Source organism: Peromyscus maniculatus, chromosome 9 (genome assembly GCF_049852395.1).
Source record: "Peromyscus maniculatus bairdii isolate BWxNUB_F1_BW_parent chromosome 9, HU_Pman_BW_mat_3.1, whole genome shotgun sequence".
In the NCBI taxonomy this organism is placed as follows: domain Eukaryota; kingdom Metazoa; phylum Chordata; class Mammalia; order Rodentia; family Cricetidae; genus Peromyscus; species Peromyscus maniculatus.
In genome coordinates, this window is record NC_134860.1 from 21579736 (window position 1) to 21599232 (window position 19497).

At 44.8% G+C, this 19497-nt stretch overlaps 1 protein-coding gene across 14 annotated transcripts in view; it reads right to left on the minus strand.

Moving 5' to 3' along the window:
- Thrb (thyroid hormone receptor beta) overlaps positions 1–19497 on the minus strand; it is a 372411-nt gene that overhangs the window by 57821 nt on the left and 295093 nt on the right. Inside the window, exon 1 of one of the 14 annotated variants that reach the window (XM_006975107.4) lies at positions 3124–9380. The exons of the other annotated variants lie outside the window; for them this stretch is intronic. Coding sequence (XP_006975169.1) covers positions 3124–3448 — 325 coding nt within the window. The 5' untranslated portion in view covers positions 3449–9380. Of the gene's footprint in view, positions 1–3123; positions 9381–19497 lie in introns of those variants that run through there. 14 annotated transcript variants of the gene reach the window in all.

Here is a 19497-nt window from a genome sequence, read left to right on the forward strand (position 1 = left end):
GACCTGGCCACAATGACAAATTTGAACAGAATACATTGTAACTGTGTCACTTGAGAGACTAAATAAGGCTCATGCCTGTGAATGATTGGTTGGCTTCTTCTTATTTGCCTCTAAATTGAAGTAAAGCTTTTTTTTTCTTCTCCAGGTGTGGTGGTGCAGGACTGTAGGGTGGAGGCAGAAGGACTGTAATTTTGAAGCTAGCTTGAGAGGTATGTATCAAGACCTGGTCTTGAAGAAATGGCTTTTCCTATTCCACAGGGAAGCTGGGTTGACAGTGTGAACACATTCCAGCTTGTTCAGTGCGGCTCACACAGCCTCTCCTTCAGATGGTGCCGTTTGGTTGGAAACAGGATTCAGTGAGCAGAGGCCTGACTCCCTGGCTCGGGTTCTCATTGCTTCAGAATTTGATGACTCTTTTCCTTCTTGGCCAAAATGCAAAATCCCAAATAACACAAAGGAAATGACACGTTGTTCTAAAGTCTCCCTGGCTGCATGTTTGATGAGAAAGAGTTCCTCAGCGCCGGCCATCTACCTCTCTGCCACCTTTCCCTCATCACTGCAGACTTCGAGGGGCTGAAAGCAAGACGATGCGAATGCTCTAAACATCAGAATTTGAATTACAGACTCAAGACTAGCTCACTAAAAAGTAAAGAAAAAGGCGTGTGAGAAGGCTCAGCACGTAGCAGTGCTGGCTGCCAAGGCTGAGACCTGAGTTCAAGTCCAGGATCCCCTGTGGCGGAAGTCCTGAAGGTTATTCTTTGACCTCCATATGCATTGCCCCCAGCAAGTAAATTTAAGAAGAAAAAATAACAAAAGCAAACCCTTCAAGAACCCTGTCTCCACCCCTGCTTCCCTCCTTGCCTAAAGACACCAAACAAAGCTGAAACTTTAAAAAAGAAAGAGCCACAGCATCACTGAAGAGTTAGGGTCCTACAATGGCAGCAGCAGCACACACAGAAGTTACGAACTGCATGAAAACAGATAAAAAAAGTCCAGCTGGAAGTGAGGCCTGCCCCACTGAACACCTGGGCACAGTCTTAACTTTGCCTTAATGAAGCGCTACTTATCTTCCAAGCCAGAAAAATCAATAGTGGATCAATACGGATAAACATGCTGGCTATGACCTTTTGTCCTAAGACACAGTTAGCAGCTGGGTTTAGTGTTACTGGGATTTACCCAGAGACTCGTAACAGTAAATAATGATTCATTTAAGAATATTTGCCTGCTTTGATTTAGTGAGTCTGGCAGGTGGTTGTGGCCTTTGGATGGCATATGGCTTTGAGAAATTACATCAATATATGCACACGATGCATCTTTTCTTCCAGTTCATGCATCAAATTAATTAGTAAAGAATCCCCAGTTTCATATTTTATAAGCAAATATCCCCCAGCACTGGCTGAAGAGAATATAGTGAAAAGATGAAAGGGAAGTGAACCCCCAATGTTCTGCAGGAATTTTTAAAGAATTATAGATTTCGAGACAGACACCAGCATCTTGGGATCCAACCACACAGCAAGTGGTAGGCATATCCTGGCATGATCGGCCAGACACCGACAAGTTCTTCAGTTCCAAGGTCAAGCACTTAAATGGGGTAAAAGAGGGAGCCTGCCTGTCTCCCTGCTAGGGGGCATGCCTGTCTCCCTGTTAGGGGGCATGCCTGTCTCTCTGTTAGGGGACATGTCTGTCTCTCTGTTAGGGGGCATGCCTGTCTCCCTGTTAGGGGGCATGCCTGTCTCCCAGTTAGGGGGCATGCCTGTCTCCCTGTTAGGGAATAGAGTGCTCACTCCAGGTATGTTCCTTGTCTTAAAGGGGAAACAGTTACCCTTCAGGATGGTATGATTCTAACTGAAAACACAGACACTGCATGTGCTTCCTTCTAGACACCCTGGAAGCTGTAGACTAGGGCTCCCACAGTCAGCTTCAGTGGGGCGGTTTAGTGTTGTCTGAAAAATTTCTCTTTCATAGCTGGTTATTGTTAATAACAGAGTCGATTTCTTTAGTGGTGCAACCCCGGGGCAGGGGAGGAGGTGGCTGGCTGGGAAGAGGAGGCTCAGAGGGGAATCATGAGGGGCAGCAGAGGAGGGCGAGTGTGAGGGAAACTAACAAAACCCAAAAAACATTAAAACCACAACAGGGCAAATATCAACTTCTATAAAAACTGTAATTAAATATACTATATTATTTCTTAAGATTACCTTCACAGAGAAGCTTGCCTTTGGAGATTAAAGGTCATTGTAGTCTTGCAAATTATAGAAACCCATGAATTTGGTTCTCTGTACAGATCCTACAGATCCTAGGATAAACAGGTTTCTGACATATCTATTAGAGCATTTAAACTCTCTGGAAGTCACTCCTAAGTTCCCTGTGCAGGACCTGTTTGCCTCTTTGATCTTTTGGTAACAGAAGAAATGTCTTATTGATAGAACATTAAGTGCCATGCTTATTAAAATCAATAGATATTGCACTTCTTAAATATTGGATATTTTGAAAAATATCTCACTTGCGTTTATATAATGACTTCATTCTTCACGGTTGTAGATCCATTAAATTTTAGGGAGCGATGTCTAGGTAAAATGTGTCCATTTCTGTTTGACTTTGACATTCTAACAGTGCAACATGGTTATCAATAGCTTCTCTACATGGATCAGTAAATACCTCAAAATGAACATTTGCAAATCATAACATATTAATATTGCAGTGCCTGTGAAAGCCTTAGACCATTTAACCAGCTAATTAGAATGAACTTTCAGGAGGAAGAGTTAAGCAAAGTGTCATGTGAATTTTCGGTCTGAATTGGGATCTGCCTCCTATGCTGTCCCACTAAGGGAATTCTTGGACATACTTTCTTTTGTAGGGAAGCCAATAACATTCCATTTGAACAGCATGCATCTCTATCATACATGCCACACATGACCATGGAAACCAGCTCTCTCTAGCTGTCATAAAAAGAAAGCAAGTGTTTGGTAATTCCCGAGTTCAACAGGACCCGTCCGTCACTCGACAACCTCTTACTGCTGTCCCCCGCCCCCAGATCTCCAGTGCTCAAATGCAAAGACTCAAAGAGGCAGAAACAATAAAACTTTAGGACGAAATGGAAAGAAACAGAAGCCCAAGAGTCCCTACCTTTTTTCTGTGAATGCGGTGGCGATTGCACGTGAGGAAAAGGCTTTTCTTCAGGGAGATATGCAGGCTGGCTGTACTGACTGAGGGCCATGTCCAAGTCAGAGTCCTTGCTTTTAAACAGGTTTCCAGGGTAACTACAGGTATAAGGCTGATTCACTGCCCAGGCCTGATCCATATAGATGCTGTTACCAGGCACGGCTTGGACATCACGACCACTGTAAGCTGGACTGTCTTCCAGATACGTGAGACAGTCAGTGACCTGCGTGTAGCCGTTGCTGCTGCCAGCTGGGCACACTCCCTGGACCTCTGGCATACAGTAGTTCATTTTGTTATCCAGGCTCAGTTTCTACTTTACATATACACACGCTCTACGCATGCATTCGCCAGCCCCCTACACCCTGGAGCAGGGCATATATGCTGAGAGCATATATTCATACACATGAAACAAGGAAAGAGATGAATAAACCACCAGCCCAGCAACCTAGTCTGCCTCACTTCAAAGTGGTACCCGATGTGCTAAAACCCTGCTTCACTGCTGCATCTTCAAGCTCTCCTGCTCTTCCAATGCTGTGGAGAGCAGAATTAGGACTACAAAGGTCTTAAGCTGTGTACACAAGCTAATTCCTGGGGAAGATGGCAGGCAGGTAGAAATGGCCTCTACTTGATTAGGACAGTGACAGAGAAAAGGTGCCTATTATGCCGAGGCCAGGAAGTTCATTTTAAACACAGATTTTAACCCCTTTCAACATGATTAGAAAATGATTGCTCATTAGTGCCCTTCTGATTGACAACTTAAGCATGAAACATTACCAAGACATCTTAGAAAATATCCTTGGATACACAGACAATCCTAAAATCAATAATCAAGTTTATTAGTGCGAATCAGAGAAAAGCCACTAGTAATGAGCCTGGCAACTGGCTCTGAGACGTTAATCTAGCTGTGCAAACATTAGCATGTGATTCCATCACTGAATATCACCACTTGGCTTTCAATAACCGGATCTGGCCATCCTCAGGTCATATTCAGGTCCCACTGGCCGTGTTATTTATTTATTTATTTATTTATTTATTTATTTATTTATTTATTTATTTATTTATTTATTTATTTATTTATGTTATTTGAATGCTGCTGGTGTCCTGAGTTCTAATCTGTTCCTTGCAGATGATCAGTGTCTGGATTGTCAACACTGACTAATACAAGGTCTAAAGCTTAAATAAGCTTTCTTTATCCATTGTTTATGAGGGCACTGAGTGTGTGTCTGTGCTCAGTGTGCAAGATGCCCCTACTCAATACCAGTTGTCCTGTTCTCCGTGTGTGCAACAGAAGCTTGTGGGAAATATTGTACATGTTTTACTTCCAAATCTGTCTTTGAAACTATTTTCCAGCTTTAATGTCACTTAAGTAGTATTTATGTATTTGACATTTAGAAACAGTGATCCAAGAGGAAAAAGTATTTTCTGTAAAATTGCAGTCTTTAAATAAAGAAGTTAAATACCATATTAGAATGCATGTGCTTGCTAAGAGTCTTATGAACAGTTTTTCTGGGTGTATGTATGGTGTGTCCATGTGTTCCAGATCATTACATCAGTGAGGGTGGGACTCTTGGCTGTCAAGCTATGGGTTCCTTTCCTTTATTCCAGAGACCCTTAGGCGGGAACCACAGGTAGTGATGTTTACATGTGAGTCCTTGATGGTGCCCAATGTGTGACCTTCCTGGCATCTCTCTCCTGAAAACCTCCAGTCCATGGTGATAAGACCGTTACTTTGACATGTTGCTCCAGTCATAAACTGTGACATGGAATCAGATGACAGGGTCACACACCGGAAGGAGGGGGTGTTATATAACCACTCAACAAACTGCCCTTGAATTACAAAAAAAGCATGGAGGTGGCAGATACAGACAGCACTGTGCCCCTAGGTCGTGGTCCCTGGCACAGGGAAGTTGGACACAGGTGTATTAAATGCACAAAGGCAGGTGGCCACAGCCACAAAGCTTGTGAGTGAAGACATAGTCATCAATATGGTAAAGGGCCATTGACTTAGCTGATAAGCAGAAGAGGAGTTAAAATATGGGAAGAAACCCAGGCTGACCCAGACAGACAGGCAGAAATTAGACTCATTGGAAAGCCAAAACAGACCCATAAAACACAAAACAAGCAAAGGAATGATCTCCAATTATATTTGAACCTGGAAAAATGAACTACCATAATTCCAAACTGTCAAGGACTACAGTTTCCACAAGAACCAGGAACACAACTAGCATTTTACCACTGTTCCTACACTCTGATTACTCTAAAACAAATGAAGATTTATTTGCAAGCATTTTTATGAACACATGCACATGCCGTTACAGTTAGCATGTTCTGCCTACTGAAAACGTCAAAACATTTCATCAGAAGTAACGACTATTTTCTGCAAACTCCAGGAAAGAGGAGCCAAGCCTTATGTTTGCTGTCTGATCTCATTTATTTATCTGAAATTTCCCGATCAAATTTTAAAATTCACCTCCCAGTCCAGCCACTTTCTTCCTTGGCAGCTCCAGGTGCTATGGCCTCTTTGACTGGGAGGTGGGCACCAATGCTCTGATTCTGCCACTGTACCCAGCACATGGCTGCCACCCTTCCCGTTCTACTCATGGCGCAGATCCAAGCTGTTTCTTACTTTTCACCACCAACAAGCTCAATGAAAGCCAAAGGTTCAACTTTTCTTCCAAAGGAAGACTTAAAAACAGTGCTCAGGAGTCTGTGGATGAAAGTGATCCTTCTCTGCAGTGAGACGGATGCGCTAGGAGAAAGGGGAACAGCCCAGACAGCCTCCCTCCTCCTAGGCTTTTCTAAACTGTCTGGTTTCATACTGAAAGCCACCTGCATTTTGATTGTACTTTAAAAAGGCTGAATTCTCTTTGTGACCTTTGACCGGGAAGAGACTCATCTCCTTATCCATCTTCTAAACCACTTATTATTCTTATTATTTTTAGTTAGTAAATGAAGTAATGGGTTTCATTGTAGTATCCTCTTCACATGTTACACTGTGTTCTTATTCACACCCAGGGTCCTTCCCCATCTACCCTCCCCCATCTTCCTGGTTCCCTCGCTTCTGCCTCCACGCCACAAGTGTGTCCTCTCTCACCCTCATTTTAGACTCTTCCTGACCTCTTTCTACTACCACACAACTCCACACATTAGTTTTTAATTATGTGTGTGTGTCTGTGTATATGTGAGTGTTGGTGCCTGCCTGCGGAGGTCAGAGCAATCAGATTCCTTGGGGGTCTGGAGTTTCAGGCACCAGAGTGGGTGCTGGGAATCAAACTACGGTCCTCTGCAAAAGCAGTATGTACTCTTAACCACTGAGCCGCCTCTCCTGCCCCCTAGTGTAACTAGTATGTTTTACACAAATCAGAACTAGACTCTTGTGAAAGGTGTTCTTTTCACAGCAGGTGGGGACACTCTTTACGCCGCATAAAGATCGCAGGTGACTCTGACTGGTGGTAGCAGAATTGGTTAAATCACACTAACAGGAAGTAATAGCACCTGCTACTGCGGACAGACTGGGTTTGCCTGTCTATGAAGTGACAGAGTGGTCTGCACAAGTCACGTGTCATGATTCCAGGCGAGGCTTTACTGAAGATTCTTAAACTAGTGACAACCTAGCTATTCAGTCACTGGAGAAACAGAGTTATGTGGCCCACAGTGTATCAAATTGTGTCCAATAAACTGGGGAGGGATTTCACAGTAACCACTGGAAGTATGCCAGCCCATGATGATTTGTTGTGCAAGTGCACCCTTTTCTGTGGACGGAAAGAAACGGGCTAAAAGGACAAGACTAATCTGCTCTGTTGGGAAAACTGCGGGCAGACAGGAAACCTTCAGGGGTCTCCGGGAGGGCAGCTGCTTTTCTCTCTCACCACCTCTTTTCCTTTATTTTAAACTGTCTTGTTTCTCAAATACATTTGCATATGGAGCTTAGCTGAGAAAAGTTTAAACTTGGATACCCATGTGTTTCTGTAGAAAATTGGATTCTGTCAACATTGGTGAAATCTTAGCATCAAGAATTTTTAGACACGGTTTCACTGTGAATCCCAGGCTGGTCTCTAGCTCTTAGTCTTCCTGCCTCAGCCTCCTGAGGGTTGGGATTTCAGTGTGTGAGGCTCAAGGTCACTAAAGTTCTCCAGGCTACTTACATAGGGAGCAATCTGGAGGCCCAACAGTGGTAGTCCTTCTCCATGGACCAGGGGACCTGTCATCTCACTCCTTTCGTTTCATGATGAACTTCTGGTGGGTCTTAAAACTCCGCCCTCTACCACTATCCTGGAACTGCATCCTTTGAGTTCTGAGACATGGATTTGATGTGTGGACATAAGGACCTTCTGGCTCATGGACCTTAGACAGAGGTAGACACCTGTGAGCTGGCCATGAGCAGAAGAGACCACTGTGAGCTGGCCTTGGGCAGAAGAAGCCACTGTGAGCTGGCCTTGGGCAGAAGAGGCCACTGTGAGCTGGCCATGGGCAGAAGAGACCACTGTGAGCTGACCTTAGGCAGAAGAGGCCACTGTGAGCTGGCCTTGGGCAGAAGAGGCCACTGTGAGCTGACCTTAGGCAGAAGAGGCCACCTGTGAGCTGGCCTTGGGCAGAAGAGGCCACTGTGAGCTGGCCTTGGGCAGAAGAGACCACTGTGAGCTGACCTTAGGCAGAAGAGGCCACTGTGAGCTGGTCTTGGGCAGAAGAGGCCACTGTGAGCTGGCCTTGGGCAGAAGAGGCCACTGTGAGCTGACCTTAGGCAGAAGAGGCCACTGTGAGCTGGCCTTGGGCAGAAGAGGCCACCTGTGAGCTGGCCTTAGGCAGAAGAGGCCACTGTGAGCTGACCTTAGGCAGAAGAGGCCACTGTGAGCTGACCTTAGGCAGAAGAGGCCACTGTGAGCTGACCTTAGGCAGAAGAGGCCACTGTGAGCTGGCCTTGGGCAGAAGAGGCCACCTGTGAGCTGGCTTTTTAGCGTGTAGATCTCAAATATGAGCTGACTGCACAGAAGGCCTCACAACTGAGCTTACAATGGCATGTACTGAAAATGGATGAACCAACGTAAGGCAACTCATTTGGCGGGGGCTCTGCCTTCTGCTCTAAAGACAGCTCCTACTTTCTGCTGTAGTGCTACATACTCTAAATCTTCCTCGTGCACATGGTCCCTGGAAAAAATACTTGCCAGTCTCCCTTGTGCCTGGATGGTTTCTAAAATTCTGGCCAATCGGTTGTGACAGAGGAAGTAGTGTAAAGCAGTTTCTAGGAAACTCAAGACACAGCATCGAAGACCACAGGTGCCTGGCGTTTACTCCTCCTTTGTCCTATCTACCTTCTGTCGGCAGTGTATGAGTGATGGCTAGAGTCCTCGTTTCCACTTTGGTCACTGAGGGTGGTGGATAAGTGACAGGAAGAAGTCTAGGTAGTTGAAGTCCACAACCCTGCCACACTGCACTGTCCTGACAACGTCTGGACTCTTTTTCTCATGACAGAAATAAACTTATTGATGTTGTAGTTTCTTTGTTCACAATAGAGCATAAGTACTTTTGCCTTATTTTAGAGATTAGAACAGTGGCAGATGCAGTCTGCAGCAAAGGCCTGCACATGGCAATGATGACAGTCATCATATGGCTGAAGGGCGGTAGCTCCAGAGTGGGGCTGATTTGTGCTGCATAGTCTACATTTTCAATTCTAGTCAGAGGGCAGAAGACTTTGAACTATGTGCTAAATAAAGCATTTTTTAAAATTCAGTCTTTTGTCAATAAAGTTTTATTGGAATTCAGCCACACTTCACCACTGTAATTGCACAGCTCACAGACACCTCCCACTCTCTAGAATCTTGCGTTCTGTCCTCTCCCAGTCTTCTGGTTTCAAGGCCACCGATCATCTCGGGCTCTGTGCTGGCTGGCTAGTCTTATGTCAACTTGGCACACAAACTAGAATTATCTGAAGGGAGGAAGCAAAATTGAGGAAATGTCTGCATAAGATCTGGCAGTAAGGCATTTTCTTAATTAGTGATTGATGGGGGAGGGTCCAGCCCATTGGGTGGAGCCACCCCTGGGCTGGTGGTCCTGGGTTCTATAAGAAAGCAGACTAAACAAGCCATGGGGAGCAAGCCAGTAAGCAGCACCCCTCCATGGCCTTCCATCATCCCCTGCCTCCAAGTTCCTGCCCTGTTTGAGTCCCTGTCTTGATGATGAACAGCAATGCTGAAGTGTAAGCCAAATAAACCCTTTCCTCCCCAACTTGCTTTTGGTCATGGTGTTTTGTCACAACATAGAAACCCCAACTAAGACAGGCTCTAAGTGACCCCGACACACCCCTCCCCTTCACCACCTGTGTCCAGCCCCTTAGCAGGAGCACAGGGTCTGTCTTCTAGCTTGTCTTTTATTGACACAGCACCTGGAGAGATGTTTAAAAATAGCTGACCAGGTAACACCATGTCCTATGGCTTCTTTCTGCATTTAGAAGGAAGCATCTGCCCTTGACATTGGCCTTTCCCAGCCCCTCGCCCACTCCTTTCTCCTGCTCCCTTGGCTCCTGCCCAGTGTCCCTCCCCTGTGGTACTTCAAGCTCTTCTTGGCATCAAGGACACCACATGCTTTCTTCCCCTGCTCCTCATAGAGATTGTAAATGCCACTTGCTCTAGCTCTAGAAGTTCCTTGTTCTGTTATGAATCTGAAGGCCCATGACCCTCACTGAATACACAATACTGGCTCTCAGACAGAACAGTGCACCAAAGTCCGTGTTTATTATTTTTTCAAAGATATTATTTTAGCCAAGTGTGGTGGCACATGTCTTTAACCTCAGCACTTGGGAGGCTGAAGCAGAATGACTGGCTGAGCCCATGAGATCAAGACCAGCCTTGGGCAATATAGTGTGAAACTTTCAGAAAGAGGAGAAGAGGAGGGGGAAGAGGAAGAGCATCAGGAAGGGAAGAGGTGGGAGATGGAGGAAGGTATTACAAAACTAAAGAGCCCTTGAAAATATTCATCTCAAGCTAGGATGAAGCTCATGCAGGAGACTTGTTTGTTCCCTAGTAACACACACACACACACACACACACACACACACACACACACACACACACACACACACACGGGTGGGATGGGACTCCATTTTAGTTCATCTGGAGCAAGGCCAACTAAGCTCCTGGAAGTCTGGGACAACCCATCTTAAAGTATCCCACTGGGCACTTCCCGGCTATACCAGAAACACATGAAGGCTGAGCCCTCTCCTAGGCTTCTCTGGATTGTAGGATCCAGAGTTTTGAGGCTGTGCATCCTAAATGTGCTTCACTTATCTGTGAGGAAATTACATCACAGGTGGTAGCTTCGGGAAAAGACAGTTTAAGGGAGAGGCAGGCAGGACACCCAGGAGAGCAGGCCCCTGGGACCACAGAACAGGGCAGGCAGGACCCCTGGGAGAATAGACAGACCTCTGGGACCACAGAACAGACCAGAGACAGGGCTGCTTTGATTGCATTGGCCCTTCTCCTTCAGGCCGGGATTTTAGTTCCTAGCTGGACTTGGAGAACTACTGTCAAGGAAGGGCCTCAGCTCAGACCTGGGGATGGCTTCTAACTGCTTCTCTTCAGCATCTCCAAGTTGGAGAAGCCCGAGTCACTCAAAGGAGGGGTCTGAGTTCCTGAGTAGTAGATGTGTCAATTAGCATGGCCCCCACTGCTTTGATAGTCACACTGTTGTGTTATCAGCACTAAGTGAACACCAGACCCATGGCCAAAGTGGTCCACTAGTGTCAGTCCTGAGAGACGCCTTGAAGAAAAAGCAACAGAGAGCATTGGTGGGCAGGTGAGCACAGGAAACAAGGCTCTGCCTATTTTCTTCTTGGAGGTTCAGATGTGAAAATCCACTAGGCTGTGGCAGCATCACACACACACACACACACACACACACACACACACACACACACACACCCCTTGTGATATGGTGTCTATCACAGATGCTCCAGACCCGGACTCCTGCTCTGTTGGGCTACATGCTGGGGGTGGAGCCGAATGTGGGGGCACAGGGAACACCTGGAGGTCGGTACATTTCTGAAATCACATGCGAGAGAACACAGATCAGACAAAGGAGGAGAGCTCCTGGCTGGAAAGGGGGGTCCCTAAGGGTCCCCAAGACTAGGCTGTGCCTTTGGGCTCTCAGACTAAGTCTTTGGCACGAACAAGCTCAGAGCTTTTTTCTTTAGAACATTTTGTACTGTGAATTTGTTCCTAATTTTAATTTTTTTTCTCTTGGTGTTCAATAAAAGCTTTTTGATAACTCTGTCTTGTTACAACAAGGTAGCAAGGGGAGGCTGGCTCACAGTCATTCAGAAAACAAAATGTGCTTTCATGACAATGAGCATGAGAGTGTGACAGTGTGGCTAACTGCTGGAGAGGGAATGGGCTGATGAAGGCGCAGAGGAACCCTGCAAGTGGGAACAAGACACTCTGGGGCCACAATGATGGGAGTGGCCTGTGCTGGGGGAACAAGTGAGGAAAGGGGCAGGTTGCTGGAAGGGAAGTTCTGAAGGATGCTGTGGCCTTCTCTAAACCGCCTTAGAGTTCGGATTGTTCTACTTCCTTAAGGTGGGATGGCTACCCTAGTCCATTCATACAGAGGCCCTGCCACCTCATTCTGTGGCTTTTCACTAGAAGAGTCGATAAAAGAAAGCAGCCTTTGGACTTCCACAAGGGATGTAGACCAGATCCCAAAGTTCTTTGATCCGGGACTGTGGCTCCTGGACCAGTTACCCACATCTTAGACACTTCTCAGAAATGCAGGACCCAGCTCTGACCTAGTGGACCCCAAATGCTGAGGGTGATGTGCAAGCCCTATCCGATTCTGATGCTTGCTGCACTCTGAGATCCACCCCTGTACAAAAAGGCAGGTGTCCTCCAACCTGGTTCCCGTCCCCTCTCCAGCCTCACCGCTGTTATGTCAAGCCCAGGATTCTCGGAGCTTCTTTTGTGTGGTCCATTTCTCTGGGCTCCTGCTCCTCTCTGATGCTTTGCCTTTACTTTTTGTCTGAAAGTCGTTAGGCCTAATTAGTCTAGGGAAAAAAGTCACACTCCACCTGGCCAGATCAGCTCAATTTTCCTGGTCTATAACCTGGCTTTATGTGATCTGATATTTCCAGTAAGACAATACTTAGCAAACTGTCATTGCCGCTCAGGCTCTGGTAACAAGAAACGACTTCTGGCATCTTTGCACCTCTGAACACAACAGTATCACCACTGCATTGACATTTGGCCTGCTCCAGCCTCCCACAGCCACCACTCGGGTGGTTGAGACATGTCCCTACCATGCTGTCTTTTCTCACGGGCCTTCTGTTTCTGATTAGTTCTTTTTAGTTTTCTCCAAGGGATGGTCTGTCCCTTCTTCTAGCCTTCCAACTGGGGGAGGCAGTGCAGGGTTTACTCTTAGCCCATGATGGCCTAGAACATACTATGTAGCCCAGGTTTGTCTCAAGCCCATGGTGATTTTACCTTAGCCTCTCAAGTGACTTTAGGTGTGAGCCACAGCACCTGGCTCTTTGCTTGCCGTTTGAAACTGGTTTTCCTTTGGGGTCAGTCTTCAACCACTTCTGATCACTCATAGCCTTAGCAGGTGTGGTGGTTTGAGGAGGAAAGGTTCCCACAGACTTGTGTGTTTGAGTGCTTGGCCCATAGGGGAGTGGCACCATTAGGAGGTGTGGCCTTGTTGGAGTAGGTGTGGCTTTGTTGGAGCAGGTGTGGCCTTGTTGGAGGAAGTGTGTCATTGTGTGGATAGGCTTTGAGGTCTTGTATGCTCAACCTACACCCAGTGTGGGACTTAGTTCACTTCCTATTGGCTGTGGATCAGGACACACACCTCTCAGCTACCTCTCCAGCACTAGGGGTGTCTGCATGCTGCCTTCCTTCCTGCCATGATGATAATGGACTAAACTTCTGAAACTGTAAGCCAGAGCCAATGAAATATTCTCCTTTATAAGAGTTGCTGTGGTCATGGTGTGTCTTCACAGCAATAGGAACCTTAACTAAGAGAGTAGGTAACCCCATCAATGCCTTCAGCTTCAACTATTGCCCCATGAGCTGATGGTGATCTCTCTGTGCACATCAGGCCTGCTACTCAGCCTTTCACCAAGCACCTCTTCCCTACTGACTAGCATTCATGATTCTGGAAGATACTATGCATGCTGCTGGAGGAGAAAAGCGATTATCAGAATCACCCAGCTACAAACTCTGCAACCCACAGCAGCACCCTGTTTGTAGGATAAATTGGTGCAACAGTGCCACAAACGTCACAGGAACAACCAACCACTCTTTGATTGGATTTAAGGCCCATTCCTACACTGCTAATGTGGCTAAGAACCTGAGAGTCGACAGGTCAGGGACCCTCGGGGAAAACCTGCTTTTATTGTTCTGCTAAATTTACATAGCAATAAAATGACTCCAATGTGTCTATTGCTGTACCCATAGATCAGTGCACGGCTTGACCCATATCAGAGCTTTTTCTTGCAGTAATGTTGTACCATGTGTGCAGTCATCTAGCCTGTTTGATTGCCTTGCCCTTCTTTAGTCTCCATTTTCATCCCAAAGAGTTTTCCCTAGACTTGTCCTATGTATGTATGAATCTATGTTCATATATTTAAATTACATGTGAATCTAGGTTCCACATAGGAAAGAAAACATGATTCTTTTTCTTTCTGGGTCTCGGCTATCTCACTGAACATGATGAGCTCTAGTTCCTTCCATTTTCCTGCAAATGCCATAATCTTATTATTCTTTATGGTTGAATAAAACTCAATTATGTACAGATGTCACATTTTCTTAAGTACTCCACTCTCCTTTATAGAAGAATGCATTAAATTCATTCGTGAAATTATCAGAGAGCAAGTTAAATTAATTAAAACATGTATTAACACCTGATATTGACTTCTGCCCCCCATTTGTGCATGCACACACCCACAGGAAACAGGTAGACACACACACACACACACATACACACACACACACACACTATAAACAGGAAGCAGGATCTGCACACTGAATGCTCCTAAGCATCAAGTAAATGAAAATTAAAATAGAATTACTTGTTTTTTTTCTATAGATTTAAATGGAATTGATTTTTAATGGTGCAAAAACTGGTAAAAGTTGAACACACTGGGCTGTTGTTAGAGGCAGAGCACTTGTATGGCATGCATGACAGTCTTGGCTCATTGTCTAGCATGCATGATGCCCTGGGACCAAGCCCTAGCACACAAAAATTTTTAACATCCAAAAAAACATACACATAAAAATTGTACACAACCTCACATGTGCCATGTGAGGTTTTGATAGATGCACACCTTGTTTAAGGAATGACACAGTTATGTTCTTCACTCTAACCTAACGCCATAAGGCCAGTAGAATTTCCATCATTGCCTGCTTTCAACAGACTTACCGCCAATTTATGGCCTAGGCTCCATGTGTGTCTCCATTAACCGGAACTTCAGCATGTGCTACAGCCCTGCAGACTTAGAGTACACTCAAGGCAAAACTTTTTTGTAAAAATCAAGACAATTTCAGTGTCTGTTGTCTCAAGCAGGCATGTAATAAAGCCACAATAAACAAGGCATAGCTCAGAAGCACTTTCACACTATACTATGACATTGTAACAAAAAAAACCTTCAGCTTGCTGGGAAGTGGAGGATGGGTTACGCATGAAGTGATAGCTGGGGAGGGAATGGAAGAGGATTTTTTTTTATGAAGTTTTTAAAAACTAGGATTGATTTCTTGCTGGCACCCCTGAGATTCACATCTAGAAATTGTAAACTGAAAGTCTTAATTTTATTTCACATATCAAAATGTTCTGGAAATTACCTATAAATACCAAGACCAGCCAAAAATATGGCCCAACCTCAGCTGTTTTCTAAGTTAATCAATCGGTTTGGTTAAGGGAAGGAAAGTACTGGGGATGTAAATAAATAAAACACTGATTGGCCAGTAGCCAGGCAGGAAGTATAGTATAGGCGGGATAAACAGAGAAGAGAATTCTGGGAAGTGGAAGGCTGAGTCAGGAGATGCTGCCAGCCACCACCATGAGAAGCAAGAGTAAAGTACCAGTAAGCCACGAGCTACATGGCAACGTATAGATTAATAAAAATGGGTTAATTTAAGATATAAGAACTAGATAGCAAGAAGCCTGCCCCGGCCATGCAGTTTATAAGTTATATAAGTCTCTGTGTGTTTACTTGGGTCTGAGCGGCTGCAGGCCTGAGCAGGACTGGAGAAAACTCCAACTACAGGAAAGAATGGCCAGGCCAAATGGTGAAGAGCTGTGTGACATGGCACCACCCTTTTGATGACCCACAGCAAAGCCCTTGGGATGTGAACCTGGTCTCCAGTAGTTCCCCTGAGTTTCATCTGACACACACTAGCTTCAAATGTGTCATAGCGGACAGAGAAACAGGCAACTGTTAGTTTCGATGCTGCAAGCTGCAGGAAAATGTAATGGAATACAGCTACTATCACAAAAGCTACTACTTGGAAAAGTCAAGGACTTCTCCAAAGGTCAAGCCATGGCTTAAGAAGTCTTGGTGATATTTTAGCTTTTGTATGTATATTAGCTGGTTCCTACAGTGACTTTCTTGTAATGCTATGTGTGCTTCCAAGAACTCCTAACAGTGTATTTATCTAAAATACCTGTCAAGCATCCAAGGCAAAATGAACACCACCTGTCTACTAGGTCAGGAGGATAGCTTTATTTCTTGTGCAATTTAGGGTGAGACCCTCCTTCTACTAATAGACTCCTAATTTCTTACCTAACCACTTCTAGGAATGTAGATTGAGCACATAAATTCCCTTCTTGATATACTAACTGATCACTAGCTCTCTATTGACCTCCTCCTTTACCACTCCCCCTTTGGGTTGTAAAAGAGAGCCTGGTAGTCACTGCCTGAGGAAAATTCTTACCTGCCTTTATGACCCCCATAAGAATTTAAGCCTGGTGACCTTGCTCTGCCAGAGGATCAGTATTGCTTGGTTTAATAACTGGATTCCTGAGAAACTTAGAGATAACTGAGAAAATAAGAAGACTGAGAGGTATAAGGAGAGAGAGAAGAGGATTTTGAAGAGAGAACTTGAGGATGAGACAGAGAAGAGATCAGAAGAGCTAGATGGGTAAGAACTGGAGAGGAACGAACTAGGTGGGAAGAACTAGATCGTAGGGCTAGAAGAGAGTACCAGAGGAACAAGATACAAGATGAGAAAGAAGGAGATGGAAGAGGAGCTAAGGTGGGAAAGAACTAGATGGATGAGAACCTAGATGGAGCAGAACTAAGATGAATGAATTAAGATAGAACTTAGAGGGGACAGCAGATAAGTGTGGAGAGAAATCAGGCAAGAAAGGAGCTAGGCCCGAGAGCAGAATAGAAGCTGTATAGAGAGAGAACTGACTCAGAATAACGAAGTGTGTGGACTAAGGGTTTCATGTACATAGATTCATTTCTTTTCATCAAAGATTAAATTATCAGCTGGTTGTAGATTCTTCCCTGACCCCGGGAGGGGACTATCGAGGGACTGGACCCTCCTAGTCTCCAATATTTCGAGGCACTCACCCTTAGAGTATTGAGCAGATGCTTAAAAAGAGAACTTTTACAAAACTCACGTCCACTGAGCATAGTGAGATAAGGAAGCAGTTCCTAATGAAGGCATGGGCTGCCTCACACGAGGATATGAAGACATGGGGCTGGAACATGGATATTCTCTGACTCACATATTAAATGATGCTGTGACTTTTTAGTACTTCTGCTAAGGAAACCCCAGTGAACCCTAAATTCAGGGTAATACAGAAGAATAAGCTCACATATCTAAAAAATACCAATACTCAGAAGGGCAGACAAGAAAAGGACTTTGGATCTGCTCCAGGTTTAAGCAGGACTGACTGAGCCTGTGGGACACCATGCTTATTGCAATAAGCCAGGCATGGAACAACAAACTGCATGATCTCACTTAGATGTGGAACCTAAAAACATCAAAGAAATGGTGGTGCCTTGAAGTCATCCACAGGAGGCCTAGGGGATGGACAGACGCTGGATAAAGGTCAAATTTCAGTCAGGAGGAAGAAGCTCAGGGATCCATTCATTTCACAGCATGATGTGATGCATATAGCTCACCACAATGGGCCCTTCCCTTAAAAGTTATTGAATGATTGGATATTAAATGTTCTGACAACAGCAAATTATGAAGATGTGAGGTGACACCTGTACTAACAAGCTTAATTTAAATAATATCGATGTAGACAGATATTAAAGCAACAACTCTATACTACAAATATATTCAATTTTTATTTGTCAGTGATACTTTAATGAAGTTGTAGAGAGAGCCCAGTGACCCACAACTACTAAATGAAGCACATAACCCCGTGTCCTGGGCCAGAAAGCAAGACTGGAATGAAGAACAAGTGGTGGTGGCAGCCTTTTAAGCTCTACATTGGCAGGTCCTCTCTCCAGCTCAGTCATATGTCCCTTCATTGAGTGGGAAAAAGGACAGAGTGTGACATTTGAGTAAAGCATGTCCATTAGAAAGTAGTTTGCTGCACTAGCATCAAGTTTCCTGATCCTGATAATTATGTCATGATCCTCTAAGAGAAGCCCCATTGTTTTAGGAGTAATTCTGAAGTGTTTAGTTAAGAGGGCTGGTTTTTGTAACTTATTGTCAGTAGTTCTGTGAAATAATAATGCTAGGTAAAACGCAACTAATACCCTCTCAGCCACACACCACAGATAAAGGGAGGCAGAACACTAACTGTGTAGGTAAGAGGTGTATGGGTTAGCCCAAGATTCCTTTAAAAGAAGATACCAAAAGCAACTCCAGGTCCTCCAGAAATCATGCAACTTAAAGGACAAATTGAGGGAAAGGTGCACAGGAATCAGCCTGCATAGCTTGAAAAGTGTCACTGCCCTGAAAGACGGAGGAAACCAACTCCCAAAGCCAGCAGTGTATATACCACGTATACCCAACATAACAGTAGTATGTACAACGTGTACCCAACATAACAATAAGGGAAAACGAAAGGCTGTGATTGGTTGGAGAAAACAATGGGTCGGCTTAGTGTGTGACTCTCTCAGCTTCTGGTGGTGAGATTTTGACTGACTGTGACCAACTGTAAAGCCTTCAGATTTCCCCCAGTCCTTATCTGGAGGAAAAAAGTAAAATAAAGACACAGGTAAAGAAGGGTCCTTTCAAAGGAAGCTAGGGTTAGGTATCATGTCTCTGAGCCTCAGGGACAAGAGGAAAGCATTGCGCCCTAAGACTTCTCATGCCTATTAAGTGGGATGAATCCATATCAGATACCTGTCTCTATAGAAACCTATCTGGTTGAAAGTGCTGCAAAAGATTAACATGTATTTTTCCTTTCCTAAAGGGCAGTGGATCCTACTTACATGGATTTTGACCTTTACTTTTATATCTGAGGCTTATTATAAGGAGTTCTTTGCAAAGCTAGTCAAACAAAGAGCTCAATAAGTATCATTTCATTAGTTCTAAGGTCTGACTTAAAGTAGTTATGGCCTTTAGAGCTGCATATCGTGAGACAACTATGAGGAATTGGGGGTGAAACCTGCCATTCATAGAATATTGCTATCTATGAAAATAAACCACTGGCCCCATACAATATTCTAGCTCAAATGCCAAGTGGCTTCATAACAGAGATATGAGTTAGACAGCCCTGTTTTCAGCCTGGTCCTGCATTTCAAGAGGCAGTAATGTTTAATAAAGTCAATCTCCTTGTATAAGTTAATACTGACAGATGTCACAGGGATATGGCTTCTCCAAAGCTTATAATCCTGTTCAAGTCAATGCCATGAAGAATGGCCTTGGGTCATGGGGCTTTCTGACTCTCATCTTATTTCCAAGGTCATCTAGTTCTGGGTTTCTGGTACCCTGAACAGGCTGTGTCAAGTAGGCTAAATTCATCTGAATCTGAAAGAGTATTGTGTTAAATACAGCTCACCATCAGGACCAGTCACAGTATAGTCACTGGAGTGAAGGACCATCCTGAAGACAAGGCCAGCCACCATTTGTGACACTACCTTTTGCATGTGATCTCTACATCTCTGGGATACTCAGACCCCAGAGGTCTATCCAGAAGCAGCTGGCCACACCTTCAGGGAGGGAGTTTATTATGGAGTACACAATGCTTTCAGAAACTTTTGAACTGAAAATGGGGTCTTGAGGACCTGAAGGTTTTTGGGTCATTGGGGAGAAGGATCCCAAGGGAAATAAAACTACTGAAGGAGATGGAATGAGACACAATTTTTCAATCAGTTTTGACTGGGCACTGTATCTTCATGGTGATCACAGGATGGGTTCTTTTGGCCTGTGCTGATTTAACACA